General features: G+C 39.1%; 1 protein-coding gene across 2 annotated transcripts in view; it reads left to right on the forward strand.

The window, feature by feature from the left end:
• The window catches only part of TAF1B (TATA-box binding protein associated factor, RNA polymerase I subunit B), a 59,508-nt gene extending 43,514 nt beyond the window's left edge, over nucleotides 1-15,994 (forward strand). For both annotated transcript variants that reach the window (XM_060117132.1, XM_060117133.1), the window contains 6 exons: nucleotides 2,249-2,426; nucleotides 2,998-3,044; nucleotides 5,569-5,659; nucleotides 9,417-9,487; nucleotides 10,042-10,264; nucleotides 15,304-15,994. In XM_060117132.1, coding sequence (XP_059973115.1) covers nucleotides 2,249-2,426; nucleotides 2,998-3,044; nucleotides 5,569-5,659; nucleotides 9,417-9,487; nucleotides 10,042-10,264; nucleotides 15,304-15,508 — 815 coding nt within the window. In that variant the 3' untranslated portion in view covers nucleotides 15,509-15,994. The remainder of the gene's footprint in view (nucleotides 1-2,248; nucleotides 2,427-2,997; nucleotides 3,045-5,568; nucleotides 5,660-9,416; nucleotides 9,488-10,041; nucleotides 10,265-15,303) is intronic.
• Nucleotides 15,995-17,170: the final 1,176 nt, after the last annotated feature.

The raw sequence follows: 17,170 nt of genomic DNA on the forward strand, positions 1-17,170 counted from the left end.
CCTTTCTTCTACAGAACTTTATGTATCTTGTAAATGTCCTGTACTGAGTTTGTATTACTTAATTGTGGGGGGGAAACAACACACAAAATAGATCAACAGACTAACATGTAATAGTCCCTGCACCTTAGGATCTTATTTTTTTCATTAATTAGTTAATTTATTTTGGCTGCATTGGGTCTGTTGCTGCGCGCGGGCTTTCTCTAGTTGCGGCGAGTAGGGGCTCTTCTTCATTGCCGTGCGTGGGCTTCTCATTGCAGTGGCTTCTCTTGTCGCGGAGCACAGGCTCTAGGCACACGGGCTTCAGTAGTTGTGGCTCGTGGGCTCAGTAGTTGTGGCTCACGGACTCTAGAGCACAAGCTCAGTAGTTGTGGCGCACAGGCTTGGTTGCTCCACGGCATGTGGGATCTTCCCAGACCAGGGCTCGAACCCATGCCCCCTGCATTGGCAGGCGGATTCTTAACCACTGCACCACCAGGGAAGTCCTTACACCTTAGGATTTATATTGTAAAATGTGTCATTGATTGACAAAGCACCCGTAAGATTATAAGAAGACCTCTAGAATATTGCCATTTTCAAAATCTAAAGTTTGCTGTCTACAGTACTATCAGTTCTATGGTGCTGTTGATCAAAAAGAAGAAACCTGTGTATTTGGCCCTTTCCCGGAAAGCTAAAAGTGGTTTTAAGCACACTGGGGCAACAAATGCCCCTCCTCAGTGCCTTTACGTATGACAGTGTCGTCTCTGAACTCGGTAGAAAGGTTTTAGCAAGCATGTCACACACACTCTTACTGAGTAAGCCTCTTTGATGGCTTTGAGTGAACTCCAAACACATTTCTTAGTATTGTCCCTCATACTGGGACTGAGGAGCCTGCCAGAGAGAACTTCTGGCAGCTTTCACAATCAGTATGTAATTTGTGGGGAACTTTATTACAGAGTTTCCAAAGTGCCTCCATCTATGTTACCTCATTTGTGAGGGTGGGAAGCGGGGGCAGGTGGGTATTCTCATTTACAGATGAAACATGGGCAAGCTGAGCGACGCCTGGCTGGTAGATGGCTGAGTGCGTACTGCAACCCAGCCATCCCATTCCAGAGCTGGTGTTCTTTCCACGTAATGCTCAGTTTAGCGTCCTGTACTGCTTAGTTTTTCTCTGCTGTCCTGGCGTCCTTCCTCATAATGTCTTCCACTTGCTTTTTTATTACTCTGTACTTTTGGCATAAGAGAAACAGTTTCAAGATAATTAATTTTAAATAAATAGGGGAGACATTTTTCAAGAAATACCATTCTTTATAGTAATAATTCTATATATAATAATATATACTATATATAATACTATATACTATATATGGTAATATATATGCTGTGTGTAATATTATATATACTATTATAAAATTAAAGTATTGTATACTACATTAAGAGAATAGAATCAATAGGATATAATGACCGAATGCATGTAGGAGATTCAGTACAATACAATTTATTATGCTTTTATAAATAATAGCCATTCTACTTGAATTTAATTAAAATAGAATATGGTACATCCTAGGTACTTAAATTAGTGAGTAAAGAAATTTGCTTAGTAATTTAGAGCTTTCAAAGTATGTTCACTTGTGCTATCTTATTGAATGTTTATCCTCACCATAACCCATTTTACAAATTAAGAAACTGAGGTTAGGTGACTCTAATTTGGAGCCACAAAGCTAATGATTAGAAAACCTAAATACATAGGCTGTAGATTTTCTGGCTCCAAGTCCCACATTATTCAGCCTTGAATAATAGATGCAGTCTGTGCTGAGCATATAGTTTCTTTGGGAAAGCAGTGCAGCTAGTGAGATGCACATCAGGCTTCCAGTGTGCTAGCCAGGCTTCCTGCTGGTGAGTGAGTGTGCGTTTTTAGAGAAGCTCTTGGTCTTACAGGAGAGTCAGTTTCAGGTAAATGCAAATTGCTGTAGAAACACAGACAAGAAACATGGATGAAACAATAGAAAAACGATGTGTGGCTGTGCATTAGGTGGCAAGATGTATCCTATAAATAACAGATGTTTGGGGAAGTGAAAATAGGAGGAGATACTCCTTGCTAGCATTCAACCGTTCATTTTTCTATACAAATATCATTTCTTGGTTTATTTTATTTACAAAATGTATGTCTCAGAGTTCTAGCATAGTATCATATTTTAAGATAAGCTTACATTAGTATAGTCTAGTTAGCCAGAGAATTTAATTCACATTTTACTGTTTTATTCTTCAACAGATGAAATGCATGATTTAACCTGCCACGTGGTAAAAGTGACTGGAATGGGAGAAGTGGATTTTCTAACATTTGATCCTATAGCTAAAAAGGCAAAAACTGTTAAATATGATGTGCAAGCTGTAGCTGTCATTGTAGTGGTATTGAAACTGCTCTTTTTACTGGATGACAATTTAGAATGGTAAGTGTATGTCGATTTTATGAGGAAACAATTGTATTGTTTTTACCTAATTCTTCAGGGTAAAGGAATCCCTATGCTACATCTCAGTAGAAAATAGAGACTCTCAGGTGTTAATAGAACATTGACTAGTAGCAACAGTTACTTCTTATGTAACATTTTGACTCAGCTAGTTGTGAGAGATCTCATTTTCCCTTAGTAGGTTGTTTGGATCATGTTTTCTTCCTATTCTTAGGTGGACACACATGTTTCTCACGGCTCTACTGATGCCTGAGTTTTAAATCATCATACACAAATCCTAAAGGGTCAGTTAGCACTTCATCTGTATACCTTTAGGCTTCTGGCACTACGTGTCTTCAAAGATTATTTTGGAAAGTAAAAGAGTCTTAAAATGCCAACAAAGAGTGGCAGTATTTATAGTGTCTCCTTCCCTGTTTCAGTGATAGCTTCTCCATTAAAAGTTGGCATCAGTTTCAAGTACTGTTCTATACGTTTCCTTCAGAAGAATTCAAAATTTAACTGTCTTCCAATAAATGATTTCTAAATAAATTGATTTGTTTATTTGTATCTCCAGGTCTTTGTCTAATATTGCTGAGAAATATAATGAAAAGAATGAAGAAGGTACTTACTTTTTTTATGAATCAAATTCAAAGTGATTGTAAATGGTGGATTAAAAGATACAATAAATACAGCGAAGAAACTTTGAGAAATATACACATACACATATACATATACATAGATACAAATTGTACCTTGTACCAGAATGTTTTATATGTATAATTATTTAATTATATCTCAGGGCTACTAAAGAACCTCAGTGACTTCCTACTGTGTGTAAAGGCCAGCCTGCTTTTTAGTTCCCAGCTCCTACTCACTAGCCATACTAGACCGTGAACTTCCTGGCAGCGCTGTGAGTGTACCGTCTAGTCCAGTGCCTCAACCTTTGCTCACATTGGTCCTTCTACCTGAAGTGTTCCTTCCTTCTCCCCCCCTAACTCCTTCTATCCCTGGCAAGTCCATCTTCATGCTTCAAGATGCAACATAAATGCCCTCTTCAGCCTCTCTTCACACCCACTCCCCAGCCCACCTCTTCCCAAACCAGAACTGATGACCCTGCCACAGCCACTCCTGTCCAGACTTCTCTTAGTTGTTTAAAACACTGAATCGTAACTAGCGGACTAAGCATGTCTATCCCTGTTAGGCCGCCAGTATTTGTAAAGTGCCTGGAGTATCTGCCGCATAGTGACTGCTGTGTAAATGACAGACAGGCAGACAAGTAGGTAGATTGCAAGCTTCTAGAGGGAGGGGCCATATCTTTTTTACTTTTTTTTTTATGTATCTTTAATATCTAGCAGAGTGACTGGACTAATATCCACTTAATAAAGTGTGGTAAATGCATGAATTCTTACATTCGATTCCAGTTTCTTAATGTTCTCACTAGGATTTATGTTCATTGTTTTATTTTTAATTTCAGCTTTTTTGAGGTATAATTGACATATAAACTTGTAAGATATTTAAAGTGTACATTGTAGCAATATGATGTGTTTGCATTGTGAAAGGATTCCCATGAAGTCAATTAACACATCCATCACCTCTCATATTTACCTTTTTGTATGTGTGAGAATATTTACGTTCTCTCTTAGTGCATTTCAGGTATACAATACAGTATTACCAACTATAGTCACCATGTTTTACATTAGAGCTTATTCATCTTATAGCTGAACGTTTGTCTCCTTGTACCAATCTCGCCCTCTTTCCCGCACCCCTCAGCCCCTGGCAGCCACTTTTTTACTCTATTTCTATGAGTTTGACTTGTTTTTTAAGATTCCACATATATGTTCATTGGTTTCAGGAGCTTAGATTTAATGGTGGCAGTTAGTTTGTGTGTTCTTTCCAGAATATGTGCAGCATGCTTCTTTCTGCACATTGCTTCATGTTGCCTCCTACATAGAGTAAAAGGTTGGACAAGATGTTTTCTGACGTTAAAGGGCCTTCATAGACTGTGTAGACATTTAGAGTAAAGGATGCTTTGACATATTATCTTCCTGTGACCCTCAAAATAAACCTACAGTGTCAGCAGGGCAGGGATTGTGGTCCCCATTCTCTCTGCTCCCTAACTGTCCACTGTCCCCTGCCTTCCCACATCACTGATGAGGAGTTTAAGAAGTTATGACTCACTTAAGGTCAAAGAACCTTGTGTTCTATTCATTGTTATAGTTTTCCTTCTTCCTTGTAGCTCTTCTGGTAGTTGCCTGTCCTCTGTGGCTCTGTTGCTCTGTGGCCTACAAGGCCATAAGTAATGATTATATTGGCCAGTTGAAAGATTTTTAACTAGACATTGAAGGTAGACTATCTTCATTAGAGAATATATAAAAAATTCAGCCTTTCACTCAGCCATCTTCCTCCTGTCAGCCTTCCTTTCTTCAAACTTCCTCACTCTCTAAGCCTCTTTCCTGCTTTATCTTTAATTTCATTTTTTTCCTCCCTATTCTTCCCATCTCCCCACATGGATTGAATAAAAGAGTGAGGAGTGTAGTTTTAGGCTCGACTATGTATTCAATTCTGTTGTCTATCTCACCTTGACATCTTGAACACACACTCACTCCACCTGTCCAATGCAATCTACTTTCTTACTTATCTCTAGAGTCTTTGGATTTGGATTAGGCTTAGGAAGAACAGAAATAGGAGCTGATGAAACTAGAAGCCTGGTGCCATTGCACACATACAGCCACCGTTTGTTCCTTAATTCATGTATTCCTAGACATATTGGAGCACCGCCCTGTGCCAGGCACTGTGCTGGGATTTGGGTCAGGAGGAAGAGGCCTGATTGTGTAGTCTTCTACATAAACAAAATATGTCTTCTATTCTCAGGGGGATAATAGTCAAATCTAGGAGAAGCAGACATTTTTGGTTTTGGTATAATTTAGTTAGGGCCACAGTACAGGTAGGGACTCAGAGAAGGGAGTGAGGGCAGGTCGCTCAGCAGTTGTGTTAGAGCTTGGATACAGCAGCACCTCCCTCCGTAATCTCCAAGGGCTGGTATATAAATGCTGAGTCACGTCAGTGAGTGGAGACTCAGAGGAACAGTGTGTGTTATAATAATGTGACATATTTGGTTAATAATCATGGATTTCGTTTCTTTCAGATAAGCCATGGTTTGATTTCAGAAAATGGTACCAAGTTATGAAGAAAGCTATTGATGAAAAAAAACAAACATGGGAGGAAGCCAGGGCAAAGTATGTTATCTCTTCTAGTTTTAGATTTACCTACTTTATTTTCAAGTCTGTTACTTTACATTTGAAAGCTGAAGTTTCATCAGTTTAGACTCACCAGCACTGTGACATTTTTTCTAGAACTATTGACCCATCTATCTCCAAATTAACTTTTTTCTTCTTTCTATGACTATTAACTAAACTAATAATGTCCTTTTTTTATTAATGTCCTCCTTCTGATCCAGGATCCAATCCAGGTACCATATTGTACTTAGTCATCAACTTTTTATGGTTTGCATGACTCTCCTGCATTTCTGATATTCCTCCCTCTTTCCTTTCTCAGAGTGGATCATTTCCCACCTGTGCTTCCCAATATTACAAAGATTACAAATGTCAACCTGTGACATATGTAATTGGAATGTTCCCCCCAAATAAAGTTCCCTATAAAAATCAAAACAAAGGAAAGCAGAAAGACAGTAGTATACTTAATTCAGTCAGTCTCACTGTTTGACTTTGAGCTCTCATTCTGATGTGGGTCCATTGTGGTAGAGTGGAAAGAGCCTAGCGTTAGAGACAGACAGTGCGGGGCTTGAATCCTGATTGTGTTACAGCCAGCTGTTTGACTGTGGGCAAATGACTTAAGTTCTTAGCCTCAGTGCACTAAAACATAGTTAGCTCATAAATTTTCGGAGACACTATCTTATGTAATATAGGGTACATTGCTATAGATCTCTGATTTGAACAGTTTTATATCTATTCTTAGAACTTGGAGTCTCTGTGAGACTGAAGAAAAAGTTAACATCTCTCTATTTTATGTAAATTTACAGTAGTACTCATTTGATCAAGTAATTTTATATCTCTTGAGAAAAGTCAGTGTTCCTCAAATTAGTTAAAATGATAATTCATTCAGCTCCAGTTTCCTCATCAACAAAATAGGGCTAGTAATGCCTGCTTTATACTCTTAACTAAGAACTAAATTTCAGTTTCTGCCGGTAGAATTAGATTATTTTTCCTCTAAATTTAGGAGAGCTTTTAAACAGAGAAACAGACTTACAGGGATGAATAAAGTGCTGTGGGAGAGAGGATCCTTGCCAGAAAGGGGAGAAGGTGAGCAGTTTCTTCCTGTTCAGGTTGGATAATGATGGAGAGGAGGTGGGAGGTGAACTTCTAATGAAAGCCGCCGGCACCCGGGGAACTGGGTGGGCCCTTCCTCGTCCTTGTTGGAGAAGTCATTGGATCTCAGCAGGTATAAGAGTAGCAGCAAGAACAGAAGGTTATCCTGTGTTTTTAGGTTGTTCTGGAGAATCAGCCATTGGACCTTCATTTTTGGGGGCCAGCTGGGGTTGTCTTGACCGATACTGCGAGGCTAGGTATTCAGGGGCCATGCCACTTGGGCGTCTCAGTAGCGAATAGGCATTCATGAACTCAAACTGGGCAACAGCTTACACTTCAGACATAGCTATTAGAGCCCAAACTCATGTTGCAGTGCTACAATCACTTGCACATCTAAGACTTCCTGACTTTTAGCTACTTTAAGGGAGAATTTAGTGACCAAAGAAAGTACGTCTAGTTTCAAAATGGCATTTTCCAGACAGACACCAGGCCCCAGGGAGGAGCTTGTCCAGGGGATCCATTACCAAGATGCTTCATAGAGTATGTGCTTTGGGCTGAGCGAGGTAACTTATGTAAGTCACTGCTGACTGACGTGTGGGCACAGAGCCCCAGTGCGCGCTGATTACCTGGTTTACCCAACCCCACCTCCATTGTTGACATAAGTTTCTAATTTTCCTCTCTATTCTTCTGGACATCATCTTCCATATTGTCAGATAGAAGTTACTAAGCATGGGTCCCTATGCATGGGATTATGAAAAACACTAATAAACAGTAGTTGAAAGCCTAAAAACCCCTTTAGAGACTGCTTGGATGACTTCCAGTTCTATGGAGATGTTGAGAAGAACATGGAGGAAAATTTCAAAGCACTTGCCGAAAATCTTTGCAGCCTTTTAGGTCAGGCAAAAATTTTCTTAGATATGATACCAAAAGCATGATTCATAAAAGAAAAAAAAAGATAAATTAGACTTCATCAGAAGAAAGAATTTCTGTTCTTCAAAAGACCCTGTTAAGAGAAGCTACACGCTGGGAGAAAATATGTGTAAATCACATATCTGATAAAAGATTTGCATCTAGAATATATGAAGAATTCTCATACAGTAAGAAAATAATTCAGGTTTTTAAATGGGCAAAAGATTAAGTTCACACAAAAAGCTATATATGAATATATGTAGATATATATACTTCATTCGCAGTGGCCAAAAACTGTCAACAACCCAGATGCCCTTCAGCTGGTAAACAGATAAACAGTAGCATATCTGTAAAATGGAATACTATTCAGCAATAAAAAGGAACAAACTTCTGAAACATCCAGAAATATGAATGAATCCTAAATACAGTATGCTAATGAAAGACTCAAAAGGTTACATATGGTCTAATTTCATTTATATGACATTCTGGAAAAGGCTAAACTATAGGGACAGAAAAACAGATCAGTGGTTGTCTGAGATCAACTTCAGTTGTGGGTATGGAGGGGGTTGACTCTCAAGAGGCATGAGAGATTTTTGGAGTGTGGAACTGTTCTGTAGATTAATCGTGGTGGTTACACAACTGTATGTGTTTATCCAAACTAGTGGAACTGTACACTGAACAGGGTCAGTTTTACTACATGTAAATTATACCTTAATTTCTAACAGTGGGGAAACAAATCACGTGGGGAGACTGGACATACAAAGCATACAGGGCTTTGTGGCATTCTGGAGAAAATGTTAGGACTTTGTAGTGGACCTGTGTTTTTTGTAGCTTTTGTAGTTTTGGGAAGAGGTAAACAAAGTAAAGTAAATTTTTAAAGAAGGACTATCTAAACAGTATTATCATTTTAGATTGCCCACTTATCCCATCTTCTGGGCATATGACCCCAAGGAAGTAAGAGTGCCTCCTTGACTATAGCATAATTGCCACCTGTATGGGCGTTTATTATAAATACATAAGAAAATCTATCTAGATTAGGTATTCACAAGGAATTTTTAACAGTGGGTTTATCTAGGGCGTGGGATTAGACTGTTTAGGGAACTTCTTTATTATTAAGAGATTTTTTATCTTGAGTATGTTGTCACTTATTATTTGATAAAATAAATAACAAAAAGATATTTGAAAGAATCACAAATGAGAAGCTCTCTGAATATTTTAAAGGTGATATGGTTCATTAAAATTTAGTTCACCCATAATTTTCAGGAAGACCATCACCTGTTAACCATGATTACACCTCTACCTCAGAAGGTGGGCACTTACAGTTAACTTTGTACAGGTTATCAGAATCAGAAGTACCACTAACTTCATCCTCAGCAGAGGGGCATTTGACCAAAGACAGGGAGGAACAGTTATTTCTTAGGTGGCTCCACTTTATGAGAACAGACAGCAAGGGAATTCTGTGGTAAGGGAAGCTGTTTCTGCATTTTGATGTAATTAATCATTTCTTTGGGATCTTATGGCATCTGGGAGACTCTGGGGAGGAGCCTATCTTTCTGTGGCCTTGCTGCCTCCTTCAGTGCTACTTGCCTACTCCTAGGTCATGAGCTCTATATAGACATGTGTCAGTAGGTCATTCTAAGTCAGAGCTATTACACGGGGTATCACAAATTTCAGACACTGCTTTAGAGAAACTTCTTTGAAATGTGTTGAGGTCCATTTATTCTCCATCCTGCTCCAAATGTTTTTCTACCTTGTACAGGTATCTATGGAAAAGTGAAAAGCCACTCTACCACTCAGCGATTGACAGATCAGTGGTATATAAAAGAAGGGGTGAGCTGCATTTCCTCTTGTTAACGCCCAGTAACAACACAGTTGTAGAAAAGCTAAGTATCTTAACTTGAAAAGTAAATGCATATGTACTTTCTTCACTTCTTTAGGAAGTGTTCCAATGCACATCCAAAGAGACATCATCCTCTGCAAGAAATGTCCATAGGAATCTTATCTATTTATTTCAGGAACATTGCATTATTCAAAACAGAGCTTAAGTTTCCACCAAAATCTGAAATGCCATATATCTATGATTTTCAGAACTCTTTATCTGGAGAACTGCCTTTAGGTTTTTTTGTTCATTCTTTTTTTCTTTTTAATTGTGGTAAAATATACATAACATAAAATTCACCTTTTTAAAGCCTTTTTAAGTAGTTCCTTGACATCCCTCATCCACTGTCAGTTTCCCCTACTGTTATGCTCTTATATCGCCATGGTGCATTTGTCAAAACTAAGAAACTAACATTGGTACATTACTATCAAGTAAACTACAGACTTTATTCGTGATTTAACATTCATTTTTATTTTATTCCTTTTCTTTTTTCCTTCATTTCCAGAAATGGTCGTGAGTCTACAAAAACAATTTAGCACACTGGTTGATTCAACACCAACTGTTGAAAAAAAAAGCCCTTCAAGTTTTCAGTTCAGCTGGACCGAAGAGGGCAGTGATAGAACTTGTTTCCATGGGCATAGCCTCCAGGGAGTCCTAAAGCAGAAAGGCCAGTCACTGATGACCAAGAATTCCCTCTATTGGCTGAGTACTCAGAAATTCTGTAAAAGGTATGTGATGCTCTTAGAAATGACAGGATAAAAAACATGATGAAACTTCTAGTTTGGCCTGAAGTAGTATTCTTTTCTAACTAAAAAAAGGCCATGTATAATTTAAAGGAGTTTGTTGTAGTAAGAGCCAGATAAGTTATTTGTTGGAATTAGAATCAGGACACTCAGAATTACACACTGAGTATTGTTTAAGGGATGGGGGTGTTGACTAACCTCACGGTGATAATCATTTCACAATACACACGTGTCACACCATCATGTCGGACTCCTTAAACTCACATACATTGTATGTCAGTAATATCTCAATAAAGCTGGAAGAAGTTTTAGATTATAAAGACTTTTCTGATTGTAACCTTATATTTTTATACTAATCTCATTCCCACATTGACATAGGAATTGTCTGTAAGGCACATTCCCATAGTTAAGAGGACGTGCTGGTGAATCCAGCTGTTCATATCCCAGCCCTGCCGCTCGCTCATGTGGGCAGGTTATTTACCATCTCTACGGCTCTGTTTGCCCTGATTGTAAAGCAGGGTATGGTACTGACCACCCTCCCCTTCTCAAAACCTCTAGCAGCTCCCACCTCATTCAGAGTAATGTCAGGAAACCCCATGGGGCCTGCCAGCCCCGCTCTTCTCTGCCCTCCCCACTCCTCCGCTTGCCGTGCTCGCCACCCAGGTTCACACCGGCCTCCTGGCCGTTCCTGGAGCTTGCCAGCCACACTCCCCGCGCAGGCCTTGACACATGTTGTACCTTCAGCCTGGAATGCTCTTCCCCCATGTGTCTACAGGGGCTCACTTCTTTCAGGTTTTTGTTCAAATTTCACTTCCTCGGAGAGGCCTTTCTTAGCCATCCTGTCTAAAATATCACAGCTCCGCCCTCACACCCACACACACCTCATCACTCTCTAACCCCCCTGCCTATCTTTTTTTCTTATAGCTTTTGTCACTATTGAATGTATTATATTATTATATATATATAACATATTATTATATATTTATTACATTATTATATATTTATTTATATTATTATACACACACTAGAATGTCACATCCTTGAGTTCAGGGACTCTGTCTTATTTAATGAAAACTCTCAGAGACTAGGACAGTGCGTAGCACATAGTAGGTGCTCACCAAGTATTTGTTGAATGAATGAATCGAAAATAGAAGCTGCCTCATAGGGTTTTCATGAGAATTAAATGAAATGTATGGTGTCTGTCACATAGTAAATACTCGATAAATGATAACTATGATCATTTTTTTAAATAAAACTAGTTTTCTGTTGAAGAGTTTAACTTCCTGAGTTGAGTATCAATCAAGATAAATAAAATGTAGAAAATACAGTAGAAGATAATAAAAGGAAGTTATCTGTATTAAAATTTACTGCTCAAAAAAACATTAGCCGAGTCTAGACTGGTTAAGGAGTATAACTGTCTTAACAGCAACCACGAAAGGCCAGAATCCCAACCTCCGGTCAGCTCTGCATCTGGGGTGATACAGGCCTTTGAGCAGTCAGTGCAATGGCTTTTTAAGATTTAAGGTTTCGGGCTTCCCTGGTGGCGCACTGGTTGAGAGTCTGCCTGCCGATGCAGAGGACACGGGTTCGTGCCCCGGTCCCGGAGGATCCCACATGCCGCGGAGCGGCTGGGCCCGCGAGCCATGGCCGCTGAGCCTGTGCGTCCGGAGCCTGTGCTCTGCGACAGGAGAGGCCAGAACAGTGAGAGGCCCGCGTACCGCAAAAGAAAAAAAGATTTAAGGTTTCGTCGAGAGGTGGAGAAAAGCCTGTAGTCCTGTCCCGCTACAGGGGCCCACACACAGGACCGGGAAGTCAGGACGTGGCGTGCTGGTGCTGTTCTGTCTGCAGAGTCAGCCTGGGGAAGTTAGAGGGGAGCCTGTACCCTACACTTTTCACATCGCACGATCAGTGGACTTTTGGATGTTCCTCATGGGTTTAATACTGTAATTAAAGATAGTTAGTTACAAATAGACCTTGGTATAGTCGGAGATGAAACAACCAAGATATTTTTCTCTGCAGGAATTACAAGGCTAAACACCAAACCATGTAGATGAATAATTTTATGATCCCATGATTTTATGCACCAAAATCATCCGTCGAATCACCTTGCCTATTTAGACCATAGCCTAGAACCACAGAGTAAGCAAAAAAGGGTTCAGCTAACCTACAAAAAGGTCACTAAGTCCATGACTAAAGCTTATACACTTTTCTCAGAAAACTCGCTCGGAGCCTGCTCACTCTGCCTGGAGGTGTGTTCTGTCAGGCTGAGTTGTCTGATTTCCAAATTCTTCATCATCAAAAGAAACAGAGTAGGCAGGAGACTGAGAGGTGTCTGCTGATAAGCGTCTTGACAGCAAATATAAATGATATTCATTTGACAAACAATAGAGGAACCAGCATCAGAAGCAGAAGCAGACAAAAGAACTCAAATTACAGTGGTCTGAAGTTCATTCATGACACACAATAGCTCCACAGAACTAAATAAACCAGATCATGTCTCAGCTTTAACACAGAGCGTGTGCCCAAATTGTGTGCATCCTCTCCAGATTTGTTTTTCTTACCTGTCTTTTCTAATATTTCCACAATAAAAGTGGACAGGTTGTCACAATATGATTGTAAAGGCTTTAACAAACATGCTGAATATACCTTGCTTAATAATAACCAAATAATGTATAACTCAGTTTTAAAAGATTTCCATCCAAAATGGTCACAATGAAATGTTTTGATGCTTAAGAGAGCAGATCTTCAGCTCCATGGAGAATTTTGTTACACAGAAGGACTCATTTTTGCGGGTTCAGAAGAGACCAACATTGTACTATAAGATAATTTTGAGAACACTCAGGCCTCGAGAACTAAGCAGAGACAGGCTGCAAGAGCACTTCAGATACTCGGAGGTGTTTATCCTTCTTCTCTGAGGCGGAGCCAACAATCTTGATGAATTTAAATGATTATATATTATGTTTGCTTTTATCACTTAAAACTTTAGGGAAATTTAAACGTTCTGAGTTTATGATAAGGAATGTAATCCTTAAAAGATATTGTTATTGATGCAACTTAGAAATAAAAAGTCTTACTGCAGCAGATACTTCGTATACCTTTTTTTAGCTTTCTGTTGTAAAAATAGAGTTTTCCTTATGGTCCCTAGGCAAGAGAACAATATTTTTACCCTTTTTGTTGGTAATATTTTGCCTGAAAGAATCTCTCTTAATATAGCTAAAATTAAAAATTAGAAAAGAAGAAAAGCAAGAGGGCACCATAAATGACTTATATTTGATTTCCATTAAACCAGTCAATGCACAAACAGTTGAGGCTTTTAAATTTCCTACTAGTGAACATAGTAGGGTATTAGCTTTTTTGTGTATTACTAAAATAGGCTTAAGATTTTAAGTGAAAATTTAAAAATCAATTTTAAAGGAATGTAGGGAAAGTGAACATTTTTGAGCCCTTACTATGTGCCAACCATTGGTTAAGTGCTTCATATATATTCTCATGCAATCCTCTTTTCCATCCTAGGAGGTGGTACTGTTATTTTTTCCTATTTTACAGATGAAAGAACCAAGAGTAGTTACCCATAGTCACAACTGATGGGTGGCAAACTTTGTGGTGCAAATAGAAACATTCCTTCAGGAATTTAGGGCCATATATGTTATATAAATCATAGTATCTATACGTTTATATCCTCTCTGTACTGTTCACTTGTTTTTGACAACTTTTTCTCATGGAAAATTTCAGTTGCACTCAGAAGTAGAGAGCACGGTATCCTGAACGCCCCTGTACCCGTAGCCACCCCACGTCAGCAGTTGTCTACATGGCTAGACTTGCTTCCCCCATGCCCCAACTCCTTCACCGCTCTGCTCCCAGATTATTTGGAAGAAAATCCCATACATTGTAATTTTCTAAAATAAAACCATGATGCCATTAATCAGACATAAAAAACTAATAGTAATTCCTTAATCTCATCAAACATGCAGCCAACGTCTAGATTTTCCCGATTGTCACGTAATTTTTTTTTTTTTTTTTTTTTTTTTTTGTGGTACGCGGGCCTCTCACTGTTGTGGCCTCTCCCGTTGCGGAGCACAGGCTCCGGACGCGTAGGCTCAGCAGCCATGGCTCACGGGCCCAGCCGCTCCGTGGCATGTGGGATCTTCCCGGACCGGGGCACGAACCCGTATCCCCTGCATCGGCAGGCGGACTCCCAACCACCGCGCCACCAGGGAAGCCCTGTCACGTAATTTTAAAAATAACTCAGAATCCAAATAAAGTCCATACATTGCAGGTGGTAGAGATATCCCTTAGGTGCTTTAATTCATAAATTCCCCCTTTATCTCTTCTTTTTTCCCCCTTGCAGTTTACTTATTGAGTAATCCAGGTCATGTGTCCTGTACAGTTTCCCATAGTCTAGATTTTACTGATTACAGCCCATGATACCACTTAAGGTGTTCTCCTGTCCCCCTGCTTATACCTTGATAGAGTTAGAGATTGATAGAGTTAGTTAGCAGTTTTAATTAGGGTTTTAGAGATTTGATGGTAGTGAGAGATATGATCAGATTCAGGTTCTACTACTTTAAAATAAGCAAAATTGCTTTGTAAACTCTTCTTTCTATAATTCATACAGAATTGCAACATACATTATTAAGCCTGGTGTCTTCTTTTGGATGGGAGTTGGGGATTACTTTTTTTCTTCCGTTTGTTTTAAAATATGTCCAGAATCTCTCCCTGTCTGCTTTTGTTTGCCTTGACCATGGTAAGAAGAGGGGGGCCCACCTGGAGTGGAAGAAGTCATGAGACCTGGCTCTGAACCACCTGTGTCCCATTTCATGGTGGCCAGGGACAGTGCTGAAATCTTTTTTCTTTATAAAATTTAGGATTCCTTCCAAATTGTTCTGTTTTCTTCCAGCTCAGAGTACTATTTTAAGCCTAACCATACATCTTTTTTAAGTTATTTGGGGGATGTTCAAGGGATGGATGCATACGTTTCTGAAAGACCTTTAAATGTAGTGTCTTCCTTTTTCTTCCCCTTCTAGCTATTGTAAGCATGTGACAACCTATGAAGAATCAAATTTTTCTCTGAGTTATCAGTTTATACTAAATCTCTTCTCCTTCTTGCTAAGAATAAAGACCTCCCTTCTCCATGAAGAAGTGAGCTTAATAGAAAAGAGACTTTTTAAAGCAAAATACAGTACAACAAAAAAGAAATCTTCAAGATCCAGGAAAGCAAGAAAATGTTGAGAAAAATGAAATGGAAACTTTCTGGGGAAAATATTTTAATAGTGACAGTAATGTCAAATTGTAATATAACATTACAGAGACTGGTGAAAAATAGAATTTTGTTGCAAGCATGTACATTCATAGAAATATATATATCAAACCACTTATTAAAATGTATATTAGAGGGGCTTCCCTGGTGGCGCAGTGGTTGAGAGTCCGCCTGCCGATGCAGGGGACGCGGGTTCGTGCCCCGGTTCCGGGAAGATCCCACATGCCGCGGAGCGGCTGGGCCCGTGAGCCATGGATGCTGAGCCTGCGCGTCCGGAGCCTGTGCTCCGCAACGGGAGAGACCACAACAGTGAGAGGCCCGTGTACCGCAAAAAAATAAATAAATAAATAAATAAATAAATTTTTAAAATGTATATTAGAAAACAGATGAAATTTGTTTGAATTTATTTTTTAAATTATGAATGTTCTCATTGTTAAAATAATAATGTGTAAATGGTATCCAGGAATTTGTATTCATTGTATTTTAAAGCTAAATTTTCTTTTTAAACTAGATCACTTCCTTAACTCTTTATATCCCAGAATAAATCCCAGATGGATTAAAGATCTAAACATTATAATCTTTTATATATACATATATAAAGTATTAGAAGAAAACAAGTGTGAATGCTGTGATGATCTTGGATCGGGGAAGGACTTTCTAAGATGTCTCAAAACCAGAAACCAAAAGGAAAAGATTGATAATGTGACTACAAAGTCAAAGGCAAATGACAAACTGGGAAAATATATTTGTAGTATATGATGGACAAAGGAATAATTCCTTTAATGTATCAATGCCACTTGCAAAGCAGTAGGAAAAAGATAAGCCAAACAAGGGATATGAAAAGATAGCTTTCTGAAAAAAAACAACAACAACAACAAAGACCAAGCTAAAAAACATGATAGGATACTCAACCTCACTCATATTAATACAAATTATGGAGATATTATTTCCCACATATTAGATTGGCAAAGATTATAAAGGTTTATAATACCTGGTGAGGATATTGGAAAATGAGGCATTCTGATTCATAGTTCATTTATTCATGCAATAAACACTTACTGAGCAACTTCTGTATGTTCCAGGTACATGCTAGACCCTCGAGGTACAGGACTGAACAAGGCCTTTAAAGATCATCTATTCTAATTGGGCAGGGACAAATAGTCCACAAATAAATAATATTTGGGGTAATGAAGTACAATGAAGAAAAAGTAAAGGGTAAGTGATCAGGTGGGCCATTTTGTAAAAATAATTGATGGAGGACCCTCTGGGGAGGTGACATTTGAGCCGAGACCAACCTGTATGAAGTACAATCAAGGGAGCAAGCCATGTAGCCATCCAGAGGAAGATCATTCCAGGCAGAGGAAACATGCCAAGGCTCTGAGGCAGGAGTACGCTTGATGGATTCAGGGAATAGCAAATCGTTTGGGTCAGCTGGAGTTTTGGGGTTGAAGGGGAGAGAGGTAACAGATGGCTTGGAAGAGGTTGCCTTCAAGGCCATGATAAGGGCTTTGGCTTTTGTCCCAAGTGTGTCACAGGAAGCCATTGGACATTTTTGAGCAAAAGAAAGATGTGATCCAACCTATGTCAAAAGGATCAGCTTCAGTTCTTCAATGTAGGAATCATCAGCATATAAG

This window comes from Mesoplodon densirostris, chromosome 14 (assembly GCF_025265405.1).
Source record: "Mesoplodon densirostris isolate mMesDen1 chromosome 14, mMesDen1 primary haplotype, whole genome shotgun sequence".
In the NCBI taxonomy this organism is placed as follows: domain Eukaryota; kingdom Metazoa; phylum Chordata; class Mammalia; order Artiodactyla; family Ziphiidae; genus Mesoplodon; species Mesoplodon densirostris.